Source organism: Amblyomma americanum, chromosome 11, assembly GCF_052857255.1.
Source record: "Amblyomma americanum isolate KBUSLIRL-KWMA chromosome 11, ASM5285725v1, whole genome shotgun sequence".
Classification (NCBI taxonomy): Eukaryota; Metazoa; Arthropoda; class Arachnida; order Ixodida; family Ixodidae; genus Amblyomma; species Amblyomma americanum.
The window spans coordinates 50,622,271-50,647,844 of record NC_135507.1 but is presented as its reverse complement, the minus strand read 5'-3'; the positions used below and the strand labels follow the sequence as shown (position 1 = coordinate 50,647,844).

Sequence of the window (25,574 nt, the reverse complement as noted above, 5' to 3'; positions counted from 1 at the left end):
TTTACCGGTAAAGGATTTTCTGGCGTGCCTTGCATGAGTTTGGAAGCGTCACGTATGTCAGATTTTTTTTTTCCAAATTTCACATGAGGTTTTAGCGTGCACACGGCTATAAATTTAGATGTTGTCCCTTGTGCTGAACGGTGCACTAACTGAAGGCACGCATTCACGTCAACCTATTTACTCCTCCCATATCTGCCGGCACCGTCTGCATGCAGTACATCGTCGTGCTTCTCGTCATCTTCATGACCATGTTCATAGTCGGCATCGGAGTCTATTTTGCCTTCATCAAAAAAGGTGAATGGCTGAGATATGTCCCCGCAGGCACAGGCTTACTACTTCAATGTCTTTATCCGGCATTTCTGTGCACATTAGGTGTGTCTTCATGCTTTCAAATTTTTCCTTCGATTAGTTCCAAACCATAGCTTCTTGTTAGTATGTGCTTGCTTTGCCTATTTGATGTCTGCGCGAATTGCCTCCGTATTTTCCGCTATTAAAGTAGTGTAGTCCGCAACCTTGCTTCTATGTAACCACTACCTACACTTGAGCACACAATAGAAGGAAATAGAGGGTTCGTTATGAAGTACAGGGGTGGCCAAAAGTTCCGAGGCCACAGGGTCTGTTTTTCCTCGGTATATTCAGGTACTTAAGATGCCGATAAAGTTATCAAGGTTCTCAGAGATGAGAATGATACTTCTACCTTCTAAAGATATTTTGAACTTCGGGGGTATCGTAATACCTAACTATACTGTTCAAAAGCAGACTCTGTGGCCTGGAAACTTTTGAGCGACACTGTAAATAAAGGAAGCCAACAGTCACCGAAACCAAACAGGATAGCGAATGTTTATTTTTTCTTAATTTGTGGTGTTAATAAATAGGCGATGAGTAATGTGGTTTCTTATCGCTTAAGAATAATTTTTAAGAAAACAGGAGAAAAATACAACTACCTGCCACCGGTGGGATTCGAACCCACGACCTTCGAATTTCACGTCCGGTGCTCTACCAACTGAGCTGCGGCGACGGCTGTCCCATCTGGTTTTGGGGCCTTAAAAATAACTTTAAATGGAACCTCGAAAGTCTCCACTAGCTCCGTACTCATCCGTAAGGGCGGACGTAGTACGTCCAGTATTACCGCGAGTGACACGCAGGAACGTGGGGGAAGGGTGAGGGCGGAAGCAACGGCGGCGTGTGGTTCGGTTATACTACAGATAAATACCCTCGCAAGCGGAATATTGGACACCCGCCACCGTAGCTTAGTCGCTAGAGCACCGGATGCGAAATCGGAGGTGGTGGGTTCGCATCCCACTGGCGGCATGTGGTTGTGCTTTGTTCTGCTTTCTAATAAATTATCATTAAGCAATAAAAGAATTTCATTACTGATCACCCGTTGATTAACATCACAAAATGAATACAAAGAAAAAAATTTAATGTGGATTAGCCCAGCTAATCCAGGATATACCAAGCGAAAGCGAGATTGAGGTCTCCACTGACCCACGGAGCCGGTTGTGCTCCTTTCCTTTCCTGAAAATGAACGGTCTTTGCAAAGTTGTCAACGCCAATGAACTCTATGAACGCCGTCGGCACACTTGTTTCGTTTGATTTTTGAGGAAAGGAAATGGCACAGTAACCGTCTCACATATCTCGGTGGACACCCGGACCACGCCGTAAAGGAAGAGATAAAGGAGGGAGGTAAAGAGGAAAGAGAAAACTGAAAATTGAAAGTTGGATTTTGAGCAAAGGCGCGGCGCTGCGCAGGGGCGGAACACCTGTGGCTCGGTGCTACTAGTGGCGCATGCGCACTAGTGACTAGGGAGAGAGCGAGAAACTGCGCCGTGCGTGACGTCACTCGTGCTCCGACATACGCCGGCTCACGCGAAAGACGGTGTTGACTAGCGTAGTGAAGCTTTTTGCTTCAAGAGCATCACCTAAAGTTCTTGGTTTTGGTGACTTTTGGCAATACCCACGCTGTTAGGCAGGATAGTCTGTAATCTCTGGCACAAAGGACGTACGGCCGCGCTGCCGATTTTATAGAAATTCGTGAAATTCTGGTTCTCGGTGCACATATTGCTTTGTGAGGAAGCTCTCATTGAAAGTGCGCACGTGCGATCACTTTTCGTGTCATTAATCTGAACTCATTAGTTATTTTCCTTTTTCTGCACAGACAAGGCGCCTGTGGAAGAAGGTATGGTACATTACTCACTGCGTTATTATTCCAGCTCACCGTTTCCGTTATTGCACGATGAGAAATAAAGTTACAGCTATCGATTTTTTGGATTTTACATTCCTTAGAGGAGGAAGTCATTTCGTCCCAGAAATGTAAGTACGTACGGCAATATTCTTCTGTGAAGGAGTCACAGCTATTTTGCCAGCAACTGGAGTGGATCCTCCTGGTAAATCTAGGACGTATATCTAAACACTGGGCGGAAGAGGATTAATTAAGGCTGATGATGGACTCGGGAGGATTTTGTAACGAGCCAAGAGACCAACAGAAACGTCTCTAAACTGATTTTCTATCTTCGCTGAAAACAAGAATCCTTTGATGGTACATATTTTCAGCGCTTAGGCGGCAACTGGGAGCGGCTACAACGAACAACATAATGATTTTTCCAAAGGAGCAAAATATCTGCCTTCACTTTCTCCGATGTTTTAATTCCAGCCGGTGGATCCGATACCTGCAGGCATTTCTTCGTTTTTCAACCTGCCGGGGAAGGTTAGGTGGGCGGATGAGATTAGTAAGTTCGGGGGGACACGGTGGCCCCAGCTGGCAAAGAACAGGGTTAATTCGAGAGACATGGGAGGGGCCTTTGCCCTGCAGTGGGCGTAGTCAGGCTGATGATGATAATGAAGAAGCGTTTAACAAGGCTGCTTGTATTTTGCCCTTGACAAAGGGAATCTTTCGGTTTTCTTAAACGTTTCATAAAGTGAATGAATTCCGCTCTTTACACTACCTCGCTCATTCGCAATAAACAGATCTTCGAAGTAATGAGTGAAAGAATTTTGACAGGCCGAACAGAAAGTGGTAAGGAAGACTGAAACTGGCCTCTGTGAACGAAGGCTGCGCTTGTGGGTGCTCGGGAAATCTTTAGCGCGATAACATTGTGTATGCATTCCAGGATAGGGAATCGCATTGGGAATTTTTCGATGCACTGAAAAACCAGCGTCGCGGAAGGCTTTGTGGGACATTTCAGTGAACGCATTTTTCTTCCCGCAGGCAATGAAGTGACCTTCCTGCGTAAGTGTCCTAACAGCAGCCATGCTACGGTGCTCTGTGTATCTCCGAGCAAAGTTTACTGATTGTGAGAGACTTTGCAACATGCTCCCTCTTGATAACTGCGCAGTAAAAAGTTTCTCCTTTTCTCCTCTGCTGCGCAATCCAGATGGCGCGGCATGAATTTCTACAAGTGCGTTCTTATAAGGCACTCGCAAGCAAGCCGCCTCTTTGCGCTGCTCAATGCGCGAGAGTGTGCGAAATAGCTTAATTTCGACACAGCATTACGGGTCGAGAATATCATGTGGAAACGTCAACAAAGCTAGCTGCTCCGAGGTTAGCCAGGCCTGCATTGGGGGGTGAGGGTATGGGTAATGGAAGGACTGAATTGCAGTGATCTATAAGAACAGGGTGTGCTCCAGATTAGCATAGGTTTCGGGGCAATTTGGGCACGCAGGAGAGGTTCGTAGACGGTAGAAGAAAGAATTGGCAGGGGTGTGGAGTGCATTTAAATGGACGAGCTGGAGAATTCTTAGATACGTGGTGGTGAGATATTTACCAGGAACAGAAAGGATCTCTGATGACGCACTGAGGTTGAACCTTATCCACAGCGGCTTCATTCAGATGCAGGCTAATTGCTAAACGCCCATGTACTGTGGGACGCCAGTTCATGGCATAGGAATTCAGGTTGTCGCGTTAATCCGGAAGCCTCCCCAACGGCGCCTCTTTCTACCAGCTTCCTTTCACTTCTTGCTTCGCATTTGCCTTCGCGGCGCGGTTCAGGTGTCCACCGGAAGTGACGCGCAGTGCGAGATCAGTTCAATTCAGAAGTGTCTAGGATTTGTCCTTATATAAGTGGCATCGCATTCAATTGGGAAACCATGACCCAGACTCTACAATAAAGTATCAGTTTCTCGTTTTAGAATATGAAATATTCCAGTTTTTCTCGTGAATGCTATAGTAATGAAATGTGCGATATTGAGCGCCATCTTGTATAAGGAAAAGAAAGGTGGTTTTTCATGTGGTTGCAAAATGGAGCTTTCTGATTGCAGAAAAAGAAATTGAGAGCTGGTTTCTGCACTTCAATGACGTTGGAGCTGTAAGAAGCTTCATAGCGCTACCTAACATGATGCACTACTAAACGGCTGTGCGAATGGACAGAAAACTGTGCTGTCCACCCCATGTTTAACCCGTATCATTGAAATTCTCTCATTGGATGACTGAGCCTGGGCGCTTTACATTGAAAATATATCCTCGGATATGTCTCAAATTACTTTTCTTTCCCTGCCCAGTTTTCGCTCTAACTTTAAAAGCAGAAACTGGGCAATTATCATTGCAGCCAACAAAGAGGAGCCGCCGCTGATCTGTTCCCTGGACGGCCGCTACTGGGTCCGCTCTGTGGAGCAGCTCTGCTCTCACCTCGTCTTCCTCTCGGCTTCGGTGGACATGGCTAAGAAAAAGGCCACCCCTGCAAGCGGAAGTAAGAGACCGTCATTTCTTTTTCCTCGAACTTAGTAGGAATAACTAGAGTTACTCGTGTTTTGAGGTTTTGTTCCGACAGAGAACATGTATTTTTGCAGCTGCGTTTCCTCAGTATTCTCCTGTTCAGCATGCGGTCGTGGTCGATGTGACGGGGGTGACAGAGGTGGTAATAATTCCGTTCAACCTGGTGTGAAAAAATATTTGGTGGGCACTTAGTTTGATGTCGTGTGCGATACGATAGCACAGAGCCAATAGGCACTTGAGCGGAATACACTACCGGACTGGCGACGTTTGTTGCCGTTTAGTTGATGTCACTTTAGGTATGCTGACGTCACTTCCAGTTTAACTGCGGTCAGCTGCGATCTAGTGAGGTCGCTCACGGTTTATGTTATGAGTCATTACTGGCCACATTACTCATACACACAAATAAAGCATCAGTCTTTTCCAGCCTGGTGATATGACTTCCCGACTATGTCGTGATTCATAAGTCATGACTGCTCATATTTATTTATTTATTTATTTATTGTACCCTCAGGGCCCGAAGGCATTACAGAGGGGAGTGGGAATACATAAAAATTCAGCCTAAACAGCAACAACAATAGGGAAAACAAAAATAAACCAGGAATACATAAAAAGTGAAAACACAGGAAGGCAATAAGATTAGAATGCAGTGGGGATATATTAAAACAGTGTGTAGACAGTAAAAAGGCAATTATTATACAGTAATAAACGACACATACTCAGAAAGAAACATTAAGGACTTTACGAAATGCATTGTTATTGGAAATACCTGCGATGTCGTGGGGAAGGTGATTCCAGCTGACACAAGTTCGGGGTATGAATGAGTCATGAAAACATTTGGTGTGACAAGATGGGATTCCAACTTTATGACGGTGATCAACGCGTGCTGATATGTAACATGGTCTAGACAGTAACTTAGGATTGAGAAAGCTGTTGTGGTAAATTTTATGAAAGAGACACAATGAGGCTATTGATCTGCGGTGGGAAAGAAGTGGTAGGGACAAACTTGATTTCATGGCGGTTACACTGCTTGTTCGGTGATAATTAGAAAGAATGAAACGGCATGCGCGGTTCTGTACAGCTTCCAAATCTGAAACGAGTGAATCGATGCCAGGGCTCCAGACAGATGCAGCATATTCTAACTTGGACCGAACCAATGTTTTATAAAGTAATAATTTTATTGGAGTAGATGAACGTGAGAAATTTCTGCGAAGGTACCCAAGCATGCGATCAGCGTTATTTATTATGTATTCAACGTGAGTTTTCCAAGACAGGTTACAAGAAACGTAAACACCCAGATATTTATAACATGACACGGTTTCGAGAGACACGTTGTTAATGTGATAAGAAGAAGGGGCATTAGAGAGACGAGAAATGCGTACATGTTTACACTTATTAATGTTTAGTTGCATGTTCCAAGTAAAACACCAGTCAAGAACCTTGTTAATATCAGATTGAAGACAAGAGACATCATTACCATCTTTAATTTCGCGGTAAATAACACAATCATCGGCAAAAAGATTAATTGAAGAAGAAATGTTAGCCGGTAAGTCATTTATATAGATGAGAAAAAGGAGGGGCCCAAGAACTGACCCCTGTGGCACGCCGGAACGGACAGGCAAAGAATGAGAGTTTATATTGTTCGCTGTTACGAATTGTGAACGGTTAGAAAGAAAGCATTGTAGCCATGCAAGGACATTAGGGTCTATGTTAAGATTGCTTAATTTAAGAAAGAGAAGCTCATGTGAAACAGTGTCAAACGCTTTCGAGAAGTCCAAAAATATGCAATCTGCCTGAGACCCGTGGTCAAGGATGCAATGAAGGTCATGTGTGAAACATATTAGCTGAGTTTCGCATGAAAAAGACTTACGAAAACCATGCTGGGCAATGCTGAAAAAGGAGTTAGATTCTAAAAAAGAGATGAGATGAGAATATATGACGTGTTCCATGATCTTGCACGGAATACTAGTGAGTGATATAGGTCTAAAGTTATCAGGAGAATGTTTACTTCCGGACTTATGCAGTGGAATCACCTTCCCAATTTTCCAATCATTGGGAATACAACCTGTCGCAAGAGACTGCTCAAACAATTTAGTAAGAATTATGGAACAATAGTACTTTGTATTAATTAAAAACTTCGAATTAATGTTGTCAACACCGCAGGAAGAGGAAACCTTAAGATTTTCTATGATGCACTGGATGCCTGACGCGTCGAATATAACTGGGTCCATAGGAAGAGCATCAAAAACAGGGCACACGCGATGAACAAGAGAAACGTTGGTAGAAAATGCCGCAGCAAATATATTGTTTAGAACAGAAGCACATTCGTATGGAGGAAAGGCAACACCATCAGAAGAAGTAAGTAGTATTGTGGAAGGGTCTTTCTTGTTAACTACATTCCAAAATTGTTTTGGATTATTGACCAGCATAGCAGGCAGTGTGTGGTTAAAAAATGTGTCCTTTGCGTTTTTTAGCGCACCTTTGTACTCTGCAGCTGCGGAAAAGTAGGCCTCCCATCGTTGTTTAGAATTCAACAACTTCGCAGAGCGGAACAAGCGCTTCTTTTTATTGGAGAGTCTTTTTAAAACATTATTAAACCAAGGTGATTCCCGATCGCACTTCAAAGATCTTAATGGTACAAAAGTGTTAATGAGATGTTCAACGATATCCTTGAACAAATCCCAGTTAGCGTAAAGAGAACGCTGTGAAAAGCCTGGTAAGTAATCATCCAAAAAACCAGCTAGTTCGCAGTTAATAGCATTAAAGTCAGCCCGTTTATAATCTCTAATGTGTTTAGTCTGACTAACTCGGATAGATACAGGAATTTGTACATCAAAATGCAGCAAAGAATGATCACTGAGACCAGGTAGGTAAAAAATCGAAGGGATATGATCAGGCACGTTAGTTAGAACAAGATCTAAAACATTCGATGAGGATAAAGTAGTTCGAGTAGGTTTAGAGACTAACTGCAAAAGATTGAAATCCATACAAGTTGACAAAAACTTTTTACACTCAGTAGAAAAAGAGCTGAGATAAGGTGATGTACTAGTCCACACGATACTAGGGTAGTTAAAGTCACCAGCTAAGACAATAGGTGTACTCGGAAATCGTACAGTGATCATGTTAAGGGAATCATGCAATTCATCAACGAATGTATGGCTCGAGGACGGGGGACGGTAACATATACCCAAAATCATTCTCTTAAAACGTACACTAAGTTCCACCCAAACCAGTTCCAGGCTAGTTGGAATATTAATAGGCGATGCTACAAAATTATCCGCGACAGCTATTAAAACACCTCCTCCTGATCTCTCACTTCTGTCAGATCTAAACACGTTATAGCGTTTTTTGCAGTCAAATAGTTCAATGTCCGCTATCTTGGAAGAAAGCCATGTTTCGGTTAGTAAGACGACATCAGCATCACACGAATCAATGATAGGATTAAGTTCATCGCGCTTGGGTAGTAAGCTTCGTATGTTGGAAAAAAGAAAAGAAAGCGAGTTGCCAGTATCGGACACTGGCCCACTGCCCCTCGCGCAGCCCTACGGCGCGTAGGTCGAGCCAGAGGTACCGTCATTTGACTGCTGATTGTGGACTGGCGAAGGAGACAATCGATCAGTCGGCTCAGCATGTGATGAACCAGCGATACCGTGACTTGAGTTACTACCAAGAGAAGTTGCTGATGCCCGAAGATTAGCCTCCATGAAAACTCCACATACATAGTGGCCCCACAAAGCATCGAGGCACTTCGATATACCGATACGCCACTGTATACTGCCCAGCCTCCGGTGTAACATAATGGCGTTACGCAAACTGGTCCGGCGGGCTCCTGATGCCTGATGGCGCTTTACACTTCACCTGACATTAATATTAAGCAATCAAAAGTAATGTACATTAGCCACGGCAGCACACAACAGTTTATGCTAAGCAGCGATCCAGTGGAATTGACTGAGGAATACATGTCTCACGGGAAAGTTACGAGCACAGATCCTGAGCACGAGCGGTCAACAGCTAAGGGAGTAGGAATGGGATAGAAGGAATTACTGAGGTATTGCCAATTCATGAGTAGCAGCTTAGGAGGATCCCTCAACAGTACAGTGTGTAACAGTCGTACCTTTCCGGAACACATCCTTGGGACGGAAGCCTGGATCATAAAAGCTTGAAATAAATTCCAGAAGAGGGCAAATACGGGCTCGTCTGGTTCTCCTCTGCGTCACAATCTAGATGGCGTGGTATGAACTTCAATTTCGCTCTAATAAGGCACTCACAAGCAAGCCGCGCCTTCGGCTGGTCAGCAGGGGAGAGAGTGACAAATAATTTCTGCACAGAATATCCTGCGCCAAGGACAACAATGCCAGCTGGTCCAAGGTTAGCCAAGACTGCATTGTTGGGGGAAAGGGTATGGGTAATGGGGGGGGACTAAATCGCACTGAAAAATGACGAGACAAGAGAAGTTGTCGGTGTTTGTCCTTCACTTGTCTCGCCTTCCGTAGCGTTGTTTTATCTAGTTCTTGATATAAAATTTCGGACTACGCGCCAAGCTTCGGAAATGAAAATTGTCGTGACGCAACGAGCGTCTGTCCACGGCCGGCCCTGCAATGCCTGCCTACCACCTCTTAGTGCAAGATCGTAACAATTTCGGGAAGGCGACGCACTTGGCATTTTCGGTCCGCGGCAGCGCAGGTTGGCACGAAGTTTACTTTCATCTCTCGTTACATCTCTCTATCACCCTCTCGCTCTTATAGTGCTCTTCTTCGCTCTCCTTTCCGGCACTCCCTTTTCTGCAACTCTCTCTCTCTCTCACTCTGTAGCGCAGCTTGGGCGTGCTTCTCGGCCTGCCTAAGTTGCCCTACAGAGTGACAGCGTGCGAAGGCAGGAATAGAGGAGAGCCATTCAAGGAACAAACGCGAGATAAGGACACCCTACCAGAGATCAAGAAGCAATGGGTGCAGACAATGCATGTTATGTGGAGGGAACGTCGCAGACGGCGTATCATCGCAACGGAGTGGACAGAGAAGGCAAGCACAACAGGTGGCCGCAGAGAATCAGATGGTAAAACGAGATTAGGGATCTTGAAGAGATAATGTTTGCGACAGCCGGTTCAGGACAGGATTTATTAGGGTCAAAGTAAGTGGCTTCAGCCATGTTGCGAAACCTTGGCTGAGTCCTACAGTGCTACTATGCTCATCAAACGCGCTCTTCGGATTTTGTGCTGAGAGGTCAGTGATCCTGTTTTGAATTTGTTTCGCAGCTTCGCTATTTTGCTCCCAAGCGAAATCGAGCGCAGTATGAAGGAATTTGTCGCCTTCCCACCTAATCGTTCATCGATGAGACCACATTTCAGCACAAGGACACCACTTCACCGAGGGATGACAGTACTTTTCCAACGCGAACTTATCGCAAATTTCGAATCAAAACTCTCTCTCACTGTGTTCTCCAGTTCCAAACACACATCAGTGAAAATGCGCATGGCTGGAATTTGCCTGACAGCCTTCTAGCCAGGAGCTAATAAATATTTCTGTGTAAGCCACTTTGTAAGAAATGGTCCTTGAGAGGACAGATATATGAACGAATGAAGCAAACACCATTTATTCTGGCAGTAACCAGTGTCATCTAATTATAAATTGAGGCAGTTAATGGCTAGTGAACACGGCGTTCACGATAGGACATTTTAACGAATTTGGAAATACCCCTCTGTAGTGACGAAAATTTAAACAATAGCTTATGTGGAATCATGCAAAGCATAGTAAAAACAAAAACAAAGTGCTCCGAAAGAGTTTAGTGAGCACACTACGTTGAACATTAAAAATTACGCGTGCTCTCAATTTTCCAGCCGACCAGGTGTTCAAGAGGTTCAGGAGCCTAAGTAGACAGGCGGGCACAATCAAGAAGCTCGTGAGTTTCCCTCTGGCCGAGATCAACCAGATGGTCATGGCCGACGTAGATGCGAGCTTCAGCTCTATCCGCGACGGCTGGCTGGACGGCATCGACATACGGTACATCCGTGGGGACGAACAGTCCCTTGACCTCTTCCAGGTACGAGTCAGAGGTGAATCGAACGAAGGGGTCAGAGGTAGCAGTCAGGTCATCATTCCTCACCTTTCCTAGAAATAGGTTCTCTTGTCCATTTTAAGACGCCAAACCAGGGGAAAGGTTGCAGTTGGTGCGAGATGTTTAAAAAAAAAATGGAGAAGGCACTTAAGCTCCGGCTTAAGGGTATGACGCGATAGGGTAGCGAGTTGGGCTTTCCATTTTGAGTAGTACGACACCTTAGAACTCATTTTTCATCTTTTGAATTGTTTCAAATGTTTACTTGATCAATTACACACTCTAAATTTTTTTAATGAGCATCATCAAGCATTGGCTTTTCATTCTGAGCATTTTGACACTTTTGAAACCTCCTTTTTCCCCTTTTCCTTTCTGTAATTAATGAATTAATTGGAGTGATTGTAATTAACTCAGAATGGCCTATAACATACCAATGAATTATCAATCACAAGAACCACAAATTACCATGATAAGATTTTTTTTTCGCGGCCCCCCATTATTTCCGACACGCGGTGCCGACTACTACTAAACCGACGGCTTTTCGACCGAACGAGCTGTACAGTATTGTGCGTTTTTATCGTGAAGACTTTCAAAAACTTCCCCGCCTCAACCGCTGCCTCATTTGCAGTGAAACTGCACACAGAGCTTGCGTATTATGGTAACTTTTGTATCGTAGCAAGTTTGACAACGGTACTTACTGAGTTAAGCTGTGCATGATGCGAAAACGTAATCATCTACTCAGAGATCGGCGAACCAAAACCCGCAGACGACGTTTTTTGGCTGAAGGGCGGCCGTGGCGCCATCTGTTTTCGGCAGTGGAAAGCGTACCGACAGCCGAGACGAGCGTTGCAAACAATATTCTTTGAAAAGGAAAGCCTCGTTAAATCAGTTGTTCTGATATTTTTTCCTCTCAATTAGCCGAAAATGTTGTAAGCGCTTCAGTTGAAGCAGACGAAACGGCCGGAACGGCATATTCAAAGGGCCCGCGCTTGCAACGCTCGCCTCAGCGGCCTTGTCGTGACGCTTTCGACTCACGAAAACAGATGGCGCCGCTGCCGCCATTCAGCGAAACAAACGTCCGTTGAGGATTTTGGTTCGCCGATCTCTACGTAGACGATTACGTTTTCGCATCATGCACGGCTCAACTAAGTAAGTACCGCTGTCAAACTTGCTACGATACAAAAGTTACCATAATACGCAAGCTCTGTGTGTAGTTCCATCGCAAATGAGCCAGAGGTTGAGGCGGGGAAACTTTTGAAAGTCTTCACGGTAAAAACGCACAATACTGTATACGCTATCGCGTAGAACAGTGCAGGCGCAGGACGTAAAAAGCGACTGAACTTATACGAATCTTATCTTTTCTCAGGCTGATTTTGCGTTTTACGAACGCGCTTGTTTCTGGACAAGTTGTTACGGTCCTGTGGTCTTACTTTTACGAAGTATGCATTTAATGGTTGCTCCCGAAGTTCGATACCCACAATATTCTGACAAAAATTGCGCAACCGCGTCCGAAGATTGATTCCTCTTTAAGAACAGGGAGAAATCACTTCGGAAATCCGAAATCTTGTTATCTCTCACATCGCATACTAATGACACAATTCTTATTTTCCCAGGTAATACCGAAACCTTACAACAATGATCAACTTTGGTTTTGGTGAAGCGATATTTGAATGTTAATAATGCTCTTCAATACTAACGTTCCTTTATTGCTACAATTAAACTTAGTAATAAAGATTTCTTAACAATTAGTGAACCTTTAAACAATATTATAAAGCATTTAAGCATTTCAGAGTCAGCGCCGCACCGGTAGGGACATGCATCCAGAAACACCACCGTAAACAGTGGCGTTCGTGGATAGTAAAGTCCTCACTCACTGAGTCTTGAGATATATAGATGCCGGAATTTTCGTATTGTAATGCCAATACTGCTTACGCAGTAGAATAACATGCTGCACAGTACGCATGAAGTAATAAATGGCCTATTACAAGTAGACTGCATGGCATAGTTACAGGGCGTACTATTGCCCATTGTTTCATTCTGCTGTTGCGTAAAATTTTTAACCTTGGCTGAATCAGGGGTGCAGGTGACCTTTTCTATCCGGTTCCGCTATTGGTGACATTTAATTTTTGTGTTGAAAATGGCCTAAAACGGTCATTGAGGGTATTGCACGGTGAGGGCCATTACAAAAATGGTCTATAGACAGTCGATAGACTTCTTATGGACTCTATTGCCTTCCTGTCGATATTTATTTTTGTTTATTCATAGTCTACAGACGAAAGTGTAACAAAATTGTATGGCCATAGTACTATAGATTGTTTATAGACTGTCTATAGGATTTGTTTTGCCTATAGACTGTTCTCGAGGGTTTGTCTACAGAGATTCTTTAGAGTTTATAAACAGAAATCTATGGACAGTCTAAAGAGTGACTAAGGAATTTTTTGCAATTTTGTAATACTAAAGGGTAGCAAAATAATGCATAACATAAAAACAAAAAAATTACGGGCGCCCTTTAGGACTGATGCCAAATAAACGCAATAACATTCTTCTTGAACTCGCCAATTATAATTATATTTCAACTCTGAGCGCATTGTCTTTCACTAGCACAATCTACTCCACTTCTCATTCTATTCCAATTTCGACTACGCCACTACGCAAAAATTTCTAACATTGTTAGATCGTGCCGAGTTCTCATACCACTACCGTCGCAATGGCTCATCGGTTAAGCGATCCGCCACTGCACTGGCGGGTGGGGCTTGCGAAACCCAGGTCACTATCCCTGAGCTCCCGGGACTCTTATTTTTGCACACATAGTTCTTCGGGGGGCTGTACGTTTTTTCACGCAGGTATTGTGTTGTTTGAGTCATTTTCGTTTTTCCGAGTCGTTCATCGTCCGCCATGTCCCTACTTTCCCCTAGAAGTGGAGAGGGGAATCGTGGGACGGTGGACATTTGGTGGGCGGTGAGACGCCAATCCCCCTAAACGCGACTTAGCAGGTGCAGGCTTCACATAAACGCGGACGCCGCCGGACAGCCATCGCCTCCATGGCCTTCCAATGCTGCCACATTAAAATGCTAGAACCAGAGTACTTCAGCGACGCTTCTAGAGTCAGATTGATATTCGCAACCCCCCCCCCCCCCCCCACCACTCCCTCATTGTGAATACTCCACTAGGACGTCTTCAGGATCAATAATTGATGGCATTATAATAGTGATGAAGGTGACCAGCGTCATTATTAACGCGACAGAGTTCATGTTCCCGTTCAGCAGAAAAAACGGAGTCGTCGGCGGCGTTCTGAGCGAAAACTCCTCAGAACATAGGGAAAATCGCACAATTTTACCCCATCCTTCCCCGTCACTGAACATGGAGCACACGTCCTTACCCAATTCCAAACCGACACTCTCCTCACCCCACTAATGGTCTACAACTTCGGATGGCGGGGCACAGCTCACTGTCCCAACTGTCCAAAGATGAAGGCAGACACAGAACACGTTCTCTACTCATGTAACAATGCCATCACCTCTCCTCATTGCCCTTACCCTCATTCCCACTTCCTGGAGTGATTGGCTTTACTCGGGCTTGGCAAATTATCAGTGGGCCTTATAGTGCTGGCCTTTCCTCCTCCTCCTCCTCTTCCGGAGAAGGAACCTATACTCCGTTTCAAACATCATGCACAAAAATGTCAAAGCTAGCGCTCTTGCTTACGCTGCCTGCATCCGCGACCAAAAATTAGTGCGTTATTTGTAATGAGCGAAACATAGCGAATAATTTGCTTGTAGGCTTACCACATGACACATTTGCCATGATCTTGATTAAATGCACTGTTATTGCTGATAACACGCTCTCGCGTTCTTGTGTCATAGACCACTCGGGCACAGAACAAGCGCGGAGTAATACGGCGTCCTTTATTTTCCCGTCCGGACTACTTCCGTATACCTTTCACAGCGTTGCACCTGATGTATGAAACAGAGTATAGATGGGCCACCTAGGTCATGTGACCTTGTGGCGTCACCACAGCCAGCCCACCGGATTTTGGGCGAACTGGATACCATGGCAGTTGGCAATTAAAATAATAAGTGGATGCGAAAGGTATCTCCGGAAGAACAACCTGGTTCGCACAAGGCCCACCGGTGGCAGCACATGCCATCGCAAGGCACTGGCGCATCGCTTAACCAACCGCTGCCCCTTTGCGCCAGAAGTGGCATGAGGGACTCCCGAGGATCACTGAAAGTTGAAAATCACCAATTACGCATATATAGGCACTAACACGTTAAAGATATCACGTCACACCCTTAACGCCGAGCTTAAGTGTCTCTCCCATTTTTTTTTTTTTACAGGAACCTTTCTCTGGGGATGTTCCACAGTTATAAGAATTCCGTAATTCTCAGCTGGCCTGTGAGATGCTTACAGGGTCGATATGCACATATGGCTGCTTCTTGTACTGCAGTCCCTTGCGCACCATAAATTGGAATTATAAGCAAGCTAGTGCGACCCGCCGCGGTGGATCAGTGGTTAGGGCGCTCAACTACTGATCCGGAGTTCCCGGGTTCGAACCCGACCGCGGAGGCTGCGTTTTTATGGAGGAAAAACGCTAAGGCGCCAGTGTGCTTTGCGATGTCAATGCACGTTAAAGATCCCCAGGTGGTCGAAATAATTCCGGAGCCCTCCACTACCGTACCTATTTCTTCCTTTCTTCTTTCACTCCATCCTTTATCCCTTCTCCTACGGTGCGGTTCAGGTGTCCAACGATATACGATATGAGACAGATACTGCGCCATTTCCTTTCCCCCAAAAAACAATTATTATTATTATTATTATTATTATTATTATTATTATTAAGCAAGCTAGTGCACGATGGAAAACCCCTCTCTAGACACATGTGTTTGGACGGGACGAGCTGAATGATACCGCAGCGGTGGCAAAGTGGTTGAGCATCCACCTCGCATGCGGGAGGTGCGGGTTTCGATCCCCAGTGCCGCCGGGTACCCACCGGTGATACAATAGGTACAAGCTTCCCCTGGTCTGGTGCTCGGATTATTTAGGGTGAAATGCTTGGGAAATGGGTCTTCGACCCCACCTTGAGAATTTGCAAATACCTTGTGCCATGGCGCTCTTTGGCCATAGATGCCCTTGCGCAATAAAAAAAAAACACCATCATCACCGGGACGAGCTGAATGGGCGTGCTTACTGCTTTGCTTCTCTCATATTTACCCAGGAGCTGCGGACGCTAGCCGACAGCAAGCATTACATCATTCACGGCGTTTTTGACAGCGTGAAAATAGACATCATGAGGTAAGCTTCACTGTTTCTCTCCTTAGTTTGAAACTGGCTGTTCAGTCTCACTGTATAATGCCCATTGAATACCCTACGTTGCACGATATGAGATATTATTTTGGCCGGTTAGCGCATATAAAATGGCGCGGCCAGAAGGTACGATCGATAACCAGGTAAACAGCTGTTCTCTTTTGTTTTGACACGTTCGAAATCCGGCATGAAAAGCAAGCAAGTTGACGTATGTATAGATTGATAGCAAAGGCATCTTTTCTGAAGCTGCGTAGTTGGCGGCGCCATATATTTCCAGCAATTTGTTTTCTATTCCTTGAAAACCCACTTGCAGAAATAATCGGCGAATAGTTTTCGCCTCTAGCTCATACAAATGTTTATTTTATTTATTTATTCAAATACCCTAAAGGCCCTCTTGGAAGAGGGTATTACATAGAAGGGGGGGGGGGGGGGGGACACACGAAACGCACTAATATGCGAACACCAATATTGGTAGTGGATTAAAGTTCGAATGAAGATAAGAATAAAGTGTGAAAATTGAAACACTGGGGGTTCAAGGATAACACAAAAAGAGAAAAAACTGCAATACAATGTCGAACAAAATGTAAAGGTATTAAAATAGCTAACACCAAAAACGCACAGAGACGTCAAATTCAGATATGAGTCCTCAGCATTTGATGAAATTGATCGGTGTTAACTTCAGTGCCAATATCTGATGGTAGGTTATTCCAGTCAACTATGGTTCTGGGGATGAATGATTGTGCGTAATGGGCCGAGTGGCATGCTGGGCGTTTGACTTTGCAGGGGTGATCACGGCGAGGAAAAATGACAGGGGGTGACTGAAAGAAGTCGTCGCGCAAACGATCATGATGATAAAGTTTGTGAAAGAGAGATAGGCGGGCGTGTTTCCGTCGTAGTGATAGCGGATGCAGATCAGCACGAATTTTTTAAAGATGTAACACTGGAGTACGGAGAATAATCTGAAAAAAATGAAGCGAGCAGCACGGCTTTGCAGGGATTCAATGTTACTTATAATGTTGTCCTGGCTCGGGTACCAGATGGCACATGCATATTCAATTTTCGGCCTGATTAACGTGGTGTACGCGAGTTTTTTTTAGGTGTGAAGGCGCTTGCTTTAGTCTGTGTTTCATGATTCCGAAAGTACGGTTAGCAGATGCAAGAGTAACGTTGATGTGATGATGCCATGTTAGATCCGATTGCAAGTTGATTCCTAAGTATTTGTACGTGGTAGTAAGTTCGACAACATTGTTACCTATAAAGTATGAAGTTGGAATACGGGAAGAGGAGTGTGTAAATGACATGCACTTAGTTTTAGTATGATTTAGGGTAATTTGCCAGTCTGAACACCATCTGTTTATTGCATTGAGGTCTGACTGCAATGCTTGATGGTCAGTGTCAGTAGAAATGGTACGGTAAATTACGCAATCATCGGCGAACAGTCTTACTCTGGACGACATGCAGTTAGGCAAGTCATTATTATAAATTAGAAAAAGCAAAGGGCCAAGCACGCTCCCTTGTGGAACGCCGGACGTGACAGGAATAAAATGGGAGCTGTAATGATTAATATTTGTGAATTGAGTTCGAAATGACAAGAAATCCTTTATCCATGCAATGACTTGTGCGTCAATGTTAAAATGTTTTAGTTTCAGTAGTAGCCTGTGGTGAGGAACGCGGTCAAAAGCTTTGGAAAAATCTAAGAATATCGCGTCGACTTGGTTGCCAGCGTCAATACATGAAAGCAAGTCATTAGTAAACCCTGCAAGTTGCCCATCGCATGAAAATTCCTTGCGAAAGCCGTGCTGGTATTTGAAGATTATGTTATGTTCTTCTAAGTATTTAATGATTTGAGAATGTATGACTTGTTCCAGTAATTTGCAAACGGTGCTAGTTAACGAAATAGGCCGGTAGTTAAGCGGTGATGAGCGATCGCCAGATTTAAAAATTGGTATGACCTTGGCTGTACGCCAATCATTAGGAATTTGGCAGGATGACAATGACTGTGAAAAAGTGCGCACAAGATTCCCGAAATACTTTGCGATGTACTTTTAAGCAACTTGTTGAACCCAACGTGGTCAGATGCAGATGATACCTTACGATTATTAAGTAGGGATATGATACCAGACTCGGTAATATTTATCTGCGGCATGATGATATCAGAAAGTGTACCTATGTTTGGGCATGAAGTGACGTCCTCGTGGGTGAACACAGACGAGAATGCATTATTTAATATTTGTGCACACTTTGACTCGGGAACAGTGGCGCCTGTGGGATCGGTAAGCACAACGTCAGGGTGATTGCTTGGATTTATTACTTGCCAAAATTTACGAGGATTGTTAGTCAGCATAGATGACAGGTCGTGGTTGAAAAAGTGACGACGACTGGATTTAAGTAACACTTGGTATTCTTTGTCGCACTGTTTGTATTTAAGCCACGATGGTGCAAGACTGGATTTCTGGGCTTGCCTGTACAATCGCTTTTTTTTTTGTTTAGACGCCGAAGTTGCTTGTTGAACCATGGCGTAGAGCTCCTAATTGTTATGGACGGTATATACTTGCTAACGACGTCAGTAAACATATTTTTGAACGCGACCCAGTTTTCTTCAACTGTACGGGACAAGAAGTCATTAAGAAACTGGTCTGCAAAAAGAGATAATTGTGCATTCATTCCATCAAAGTTAGCTCTGCTATAGCATTTAATTTTTTTTTCAATGATCTTCCTACTGTTATGCCGACAAACAGTGTTCCCAGTAATTACGTCATGGTCGGAGAGCCCATCTAGGTGACTAATGTTGGCGCAAATGTCAGGGATATTAATAAGGATTAGGTCAAGAATACTGGAGCATGTGGCAGTGCGCCGTGTGGGTTGCATGATAAGTTGGGATAATGAAAAATCTAAACATGACTGAAGAAATGCATTCGATTCTCTTTCACTCTCCGTGACAGATAGAGTTGCCCAGTTGATGCATGGATAATTAAAATCCCCAAATATTAATAACACACAATTTGGAAATCGGTTACACACTTCACTCAAAATGCGATAGAACTCTTCAACAAAAGCACTGCCCATATCAGGGGGGCGATAAAAAACACCAATAAGTATGCCAGTACTGCTACCGTTTAACAACACCCATACACATTCATGAAACGTAGAAATTATGATGGGTACACATGATAATTCTTTTTTTATTGCCAACAGAACACCACCGCCTCTCCTATTTGACCTGTCGCAGCGAAATATGTTAAACGTCGCCTCGGTATCAAAAATGCTGTCGTCGGGAACATTGTCCGTAAGCCACGTTTCCGTGAACGCGATTAAGGATGCAGAGCATGAATCGATAAGCGAGGAAATGCTGTTTAAAGTGCTGTTTTTACATGTACACCGATTGCTTTGTCCGTATTTTTAGCCCACTAAAGAATACTTCTTATCGTGGCCGCTTTCACCTTTCTGGGGCCCCTGAATAGTTTCGGGCCCCTCTTTCCACCTCGAATATTTATCGGCACATTTCTTGTTGCATCCGCATTTTTAAGATATCTTTCCCGCGGTTTTGTTGAGCCCCCAGCGTTGATCGTACGTTCCTGCTGCATACCTGCTCCCCTAACGACTGTGATGTTTTGTCCTGCTTCCCCCATCCCCCCCTCCTTCCCCGTGGCATTTAGTATTCCAGAGTCGTAGCGTTCCAGCCTCGGGCAACCGGCAATAAAAAAATTAGATGGCGACACCACGATTGTGAAATTTTCTCAGCCAGTCTACTTGGAATATAGCTTGCGTTTCACGATACTAGCCGCAAACTACGAAGTTAGTTAATCATTGAAATCGTATTTCGAAGTGCCACATGTCAAGAGCGAAGCTTACTCATTTGCAGCACAAGACATGTGCCCCATTATTGAAATGAATCAATTTTCTTCAATTGGTCAACGAAAACCTAATAAAATCACTGGATGCAAATTTGCTGGCAAAGTAAAGTTTTATTTACATGGCTCACGCCACCGAACTAAAGCAACATAACTTCCTTGCCATGTCTAGTTCCCAATTCAAAGCACTCTATGACAGTTCTAGAGCCCAGCTCGATTCTTGAATGCTCGAGTCTTGTTTGCTCATTCCATAGACGGAAACATTCAATGATGGTTTTTCAATATGCCGTGGTGTTTCCTAAACTTACGATGCCAAATTATAAAAATACATTACCAAACATTGCCATAACTAAAGCGCATTTGATGGACCTGAGAAGGACACAGACAACAGAGTGCTCCGCTTCGCATTTGGGGGGTTGCCGGGTTCGATTCCCAGTGCCGCCGACTATCGACAGGTTTTCTTATGAGTACAGGGGACTCAGGGAGCACGGCAGAACGCTGCGTTCTGGCACAGGGAGCAACCTGGCCATACATGTGAAGGAGTGCCAAAACTGCTCAGCTTTGCTTAACAACACTACCATTATCGGCACCGGAAAGTCCAGGCGCGAACTGTTAGAAGCATTTTTAATCAAGAAGAGCGAACGTGTTTGCATAAGCGACCCGTCTGTTATTATCACTGACAAAGAGTGGCACTGGGTTGTAAGGACGTCCGGACTTTGATGAATGTGGCACGTATGTGCGCTTGCGAAAGTGTGGGTTTGAATACGTGGTAGAACCAATTATAAATCAGTTGGAAGTCCAGCGACAGTATGTGTGTGTCTTCTCCTGGTCCTGCACCTTTTTTTCGCCGTTTTTTTTCTCTTGAACATGTATCAACTCACCCAGCAATTCACACTGCTGAACAAGATTTCGCCCTCCCTAGTGCTCGGATTTTCTGGGGTTAAATTCTAAGGAAAAGGGTCTTGTACAACAACCACAAGACGCACAACACACCGCAATGTTGTGTCTCTTCGTTTCTGACCTGTCAAGTGCGTTGTTGTTATGGAGGTCGAAAAGAAATTTACGCAATATTGTTTTAACAAACAATGCCTTCCTCATTGATCAAGAACTGACGTACATGCAAAACCTCTACGTCTAAACCGAACTGTAGAGGTCCCATATCTTTATCATCAGCTTAGCACAAACCGTCCCAATTTCTTTGTCTCTCAAACAGGCACTTTCATCTGGCGTCGCTCCGAGTCTACACTGTTCAGGCGCAGGCCCCTTTCAAAGCAGAACTTGTCCAACCAACAATAGCCATTGTGAGTACACGCGTGCACCTGCAGGTTATTCGCAGAATTCCCGCCTGCCGCTTACCGTTGAGAAAATGAAGAAATTACAGCAGATGGATATATTATCTAGCGAATCATTGGATCTTCCAGGGAACAACTAGCGCCATTTTAGTTTCACAGTATGAGATTCAAGCGAATAGTACTGCTCTGCCTGCCTATGGTCCAGTGGATTCTTGTAGGCGCCTCCGTTGGAAAGATTTCTCTAGACAGTGTATAGACTCTCCACAGACTTTTGTCTATAAAGTCTATAGATTTTCTATGGACGAATGCTTGAGAATAGTCTATGAGCAATACAAATCCTATAGACAGCCTATAGACAATGTATAGATTTATGGCCATACACTTTTAGTGGACTTTTTTCTGTAGACAGTCTATAGACTATGGCTGGCTATGAATAGACAAAAAGAAATGTCTATAGGAAGTCAATAGAGTCTATAAGAAGTCTATAGACTATGTATAGATTTTTTAAGGGCTGGACATGGATGCAGTGGCCGCATAGCTCAGAATCCCGGACATAACGGTCTCGAAGGTTCCCGAAGTGGCGTAAAAGCAGGTCTTTTGCGGCGTAATGGTGATCAAAAGTTCGTACGCGTGACTCTAAAGATAACAGCAGCTTGTGCAGGTATTGCGTTCCAGTAGTTTTTGAAGGAGGAAATGTGCGATGGTGGAAGACGTAACGCAAGCGCCGTTCAAACATCAGCGCCTGTCGTTTCGGAATGTCGTCTCACTCCATAGTTAATTGCTTCCCCCACTGTAACTTATCAACTTCCACACTATACCGCGGCGCCATTTGGCCTGCGTAGCAGACCCGCGTGGGAGAGTACGCAGCGGCGGCAGCCGGCGCCGGCCTGTCGCCCTCTGGGAACCACTGCATCGCCTTCAGCCTGGCCGCCGTCAAGTACAGCGGGTCCAATGACATTGGAGATGCCGCTAACGCCGTCGAAAAGGTCATGTACTGCTCGGTACGCATGTCTCTCTGCTCTGAGAGGCTCAGCATTCAACGCTCGCGAAAGCTGCGAACGCAAAGGAAATGTCGAACTGGACTGAATGAAGCGATAATGAACTTCATTCAACGAATAGATGAAGGAATTTCAGCGAAGACAGTGAATTTAGTCTCGCAACACAATCAAATACTGAACAACCCCATATTTTCTGTCAAGTTGGTACAAAAACAATTTCTTGCTTCGCCTGCCTACGCCACAGCTGGCATTTGAGTACACCATGAATTCCTGTTGCGTACCTCCTCACTCGGTGTCTATTATGAGGCGCCGTTCATCTTCATAATTTAGCATCAAATTTAATATTTTCTTACTATATTTTACTATTTAATGCCAGTATAGTAGCGTGATTGAAAATAACACTGTCTTGCACAACTACAAGCACTCCAAAATTTTCCCTCGTTTGTATTAACAGTCAGGTACTCTCGATCACACATTAACAAATGAAACATTATAGCCATAAACGTTCAATAAATTATGAACAAGCACATAAAATTTCGTATTAAAATTATAAACAATAAATTTTAAAGTCATGGCCAATTCTAACGGCAGACATATGATTAGAAAGAAATCAAAGCAGGCGCACAAACGTCCGCGAAACGCAAGCGAATGTACCCCGCTCACAATGAAACTTCAGTGCCCTCACTAACAGCGTCTGCTACACAAAGAAGTATGTAAAAATTATTTTTCCTGGGAGAACAAGATTTTTCCGATAGTCGTTACCGTCATGAACTGCATACAAACGTTGCTTTCCAGTAATTTTAGGTTTGGTTTGGTTTTGTGAAGGTTTAACGTCCCAAAGCAACTTAGGCTATGAGAGACGCAGTCAAAATTTCCGGAGCCCTTTACAAAGGCGCCGTTGTGAAGGGCTCCGGAAATTTTGACAACCTGGGGTTCTTTAGCGAGCACTGACATCGCACAGTACCCCGCGTCTTTCGGGCCAGCAGCCGGGCGCCATAACCACTCAGCCACCGCGGCGGCTCATTTCCGGTAATTTTAGGTTTCTATGTTCTTGGACTACGACACGGACCGAATGCTACTGCCGAGCCCTGTCAGTTCTTGAGACATTTTCCAAAGGCGGGTTTTGAGGTGTAGTGTAGGGTGGTGTTTTTGATTCATTGATTAGCGCTAGGGTAATGAAGGGAAGTAATTGCATACTTCTGCGCAATAGAGGCATATCTGCTTAACTCGGTAGCTATACGGTGCACTATTCTTGCTACGACTGCGCACGTCAAGGCAGCGAACACGGACATAACAGGCACCAGAAGTGAAACACTGGGCGTTGCAGATGCACGTTTTTTCTTATTCATGTCGTGGCGAACAACGTCTCTCAACGTCTTGTAAAGAAAGAAGAGCAGTTCAGCTGGTGACATAAACACAGCCAGAATGATGTAAATTACAATTCACACTAATACAAAGAAGCCGTGACTAAGGACGGCACATAGGTGTAAAAAAATCAGCTTGAAAAGACATTTACTTACTGCTGTTCGATCTCTTAAAGGCCACAACACACAAGTACTATTTAACTCTCACTCAACTTTTCTCTCACTAGAACTTCCTAAGACAGTTACAAGAACAGAGGTGACCGATGCACAATAAGAGAACTTTACACTTCCCTAGATTTCAAACACGTGACCTTCTCTAAAATAACATATCGCGTGTTTGTTCGAAAGCAGACGAACTTTTGGCAGAAGACTTGCCGTCGGGGCGTGAGTGAATGAAATGCTTGGACGCTTAAGCGGGGAAAACAAGGCGGAAGCAAGAAAGGCACAAGCAACGTAATTGTATTCCATGTTCATGTGACCAATTCGGCAACATGAGCATTACTACATGTATATAGCGTTCAAGTTGTCCGTGATTTTTTTTTGTTGTCCATAGCTTGTTCAGTCAAAAACGGTGCCTCAAGAACGTTAACGTATGAATAGAGTTTTTATACCTTCGTTCAACTCCTTTTTTCAGGATGAGTACAAAAGAAAGAGCGGAACCAAGGCTGCCACGGATCTGTCGCATTTTGTACGGAACACAGACGCCCTGTTTGTCTTCGATACTCCTGAAGGATTTGAGGAAAAGGTGGGTTTGGTTTGGTTTATGGGGGCTTAACGTCCCAAAGCGACTCAGGCTATGAGAGACGCCGTAGTGAAGGGCTCCGGAGATTTCGACCACCTGGGGTTATTTTACGTGCAGTGACATCGCACAGCACACGGGCCTCTAGAATTTCGCCTCCATCGAAATTCGACCGCCGCGGCCGGGATCGAACCCGCGTCTTTCGGGCCGGCAGCCGAGCGCCATAACCACTCAGCCACCGCGGCGGCTTAATTTGAGGAAAAGGTAAACTCAGAAAATAGCGTGAGCTGCTTTACAAGTCTGCTACAAATGCTCTGCAGGAACAATAACTACCAGCAGCGACATTGAAAATACGAAGACAAACATCGAAAGTTTAGCCCAAAGCCTTAGAGAGTCGAGGAACTTCTGCTCCACAGCATGCGGTGGTAGATGACAAAATGTTGCCTCGTGTCTGATTTTCTCATAAACGCAACCTATCTTGTGATACCAATGAATGCTAATATGGTTTATTGGGCTTAGCGTGCCAAATCCACTCAGGCTATGAGGGACGCCGTAGTGAAGGGCTCCGGAAATTTGGACCACCTGGTTCATGGAGGAAGACTATATAGGAGTGGAAACTCCCCCGTCTGCGGCGACCAAAAAAGGTCACAAGCCCGCGGCGCCACTATCCTGCTGGCGGCGCCTGGCGGCCTGGAAAGAAACTACTGAAATACAACGTCACGGCGTGCCCGCTGAAGCAAACACCCGTTTCGTCTGCTTGTCGTCTGCTTTGAGCGCGCGCCGCCGGAGAGCGGAGCCGAAGCCGCCTGACCGGGCGCTGCATTTTTTTTCCTTCTGCTTCTACGAGGCGCCGCAAGGCGCCGCCACTGCATGCGCCCCCGTCGGCGCATACAATTGTGACTTTATTTGGTCGCCAGCGCCCGCTCGCGCAGACGGGAGTTTCACCTCCTGTATAGTCTTGCTCCGTGACCTGGGGTTCTTTAACGTGCACTGACATCGCACAGTACACGGACATTATATATCAGTTGGTTCCAAACGTGTAAAACACCAGTGGGAAGCAAAATGTATGTTTTTTTAAAGTTTATTGTTCATATTAGCATTGCACTGACTATACTGTATTTCTTCGCAGGTCAAGAAGATCAGTGCACTGCCCGGCGCTTGCGTCCTGTTGGACGACGTCTACTACGACAACCACAAGTGCGAGTGTGTCGACAAGAACTTGAAGATGCTGCGTACTGCACGCGTGGTTCTATGGCGCACTCTAAAAGGCTGA

General features: G+C 44.7%; 1 protein-coding gene and 1 non-coding gene across 2 annotated transcripts; one reads left to right on the top strand and one right to left on the bottom strand.

Annotated features, from left to right (window-relative positions):
• Nucleotides 1-198: 198 nt before the first annotated feature.
• LOC144109605 (uncharacterized) lies at nucleotides 199-25,574 on the top strand. Its single transcript, XM_077642423.1, has 11 exons — nucleotides 199-294; nucleotides 2,159-2,179; nucleotides 2,287-2,313; nucleotides 3,209-3,265; nucleotides 4,545-4,685; nucleotides 10,542-10,744; nucleotides 15,969-16,045; nucleotides 21,122-21,209; nucleotides 22,043-22,201; nucleotides 24,197-24,307; nucleotides 25,431-25,574. The coding sequence occupies exons 1-11, from the start codon at nucleotides 210-212 to the stop codon at nucleotides 25,572-25,574; spliced, it is 1,113 nt and encodes a 370-aa protein (XP_077498549.1). The 5' UTR covers nucleotides 199-209.
• TRNAS-UGA (transfer RNA serine (anticodon UGA)) lies at nucleotides 946-1,018 on the bottom strand. Its single transcript has one exon. It is a non-coding gene; the product is annotated as a tRNA-Ser (tRNA).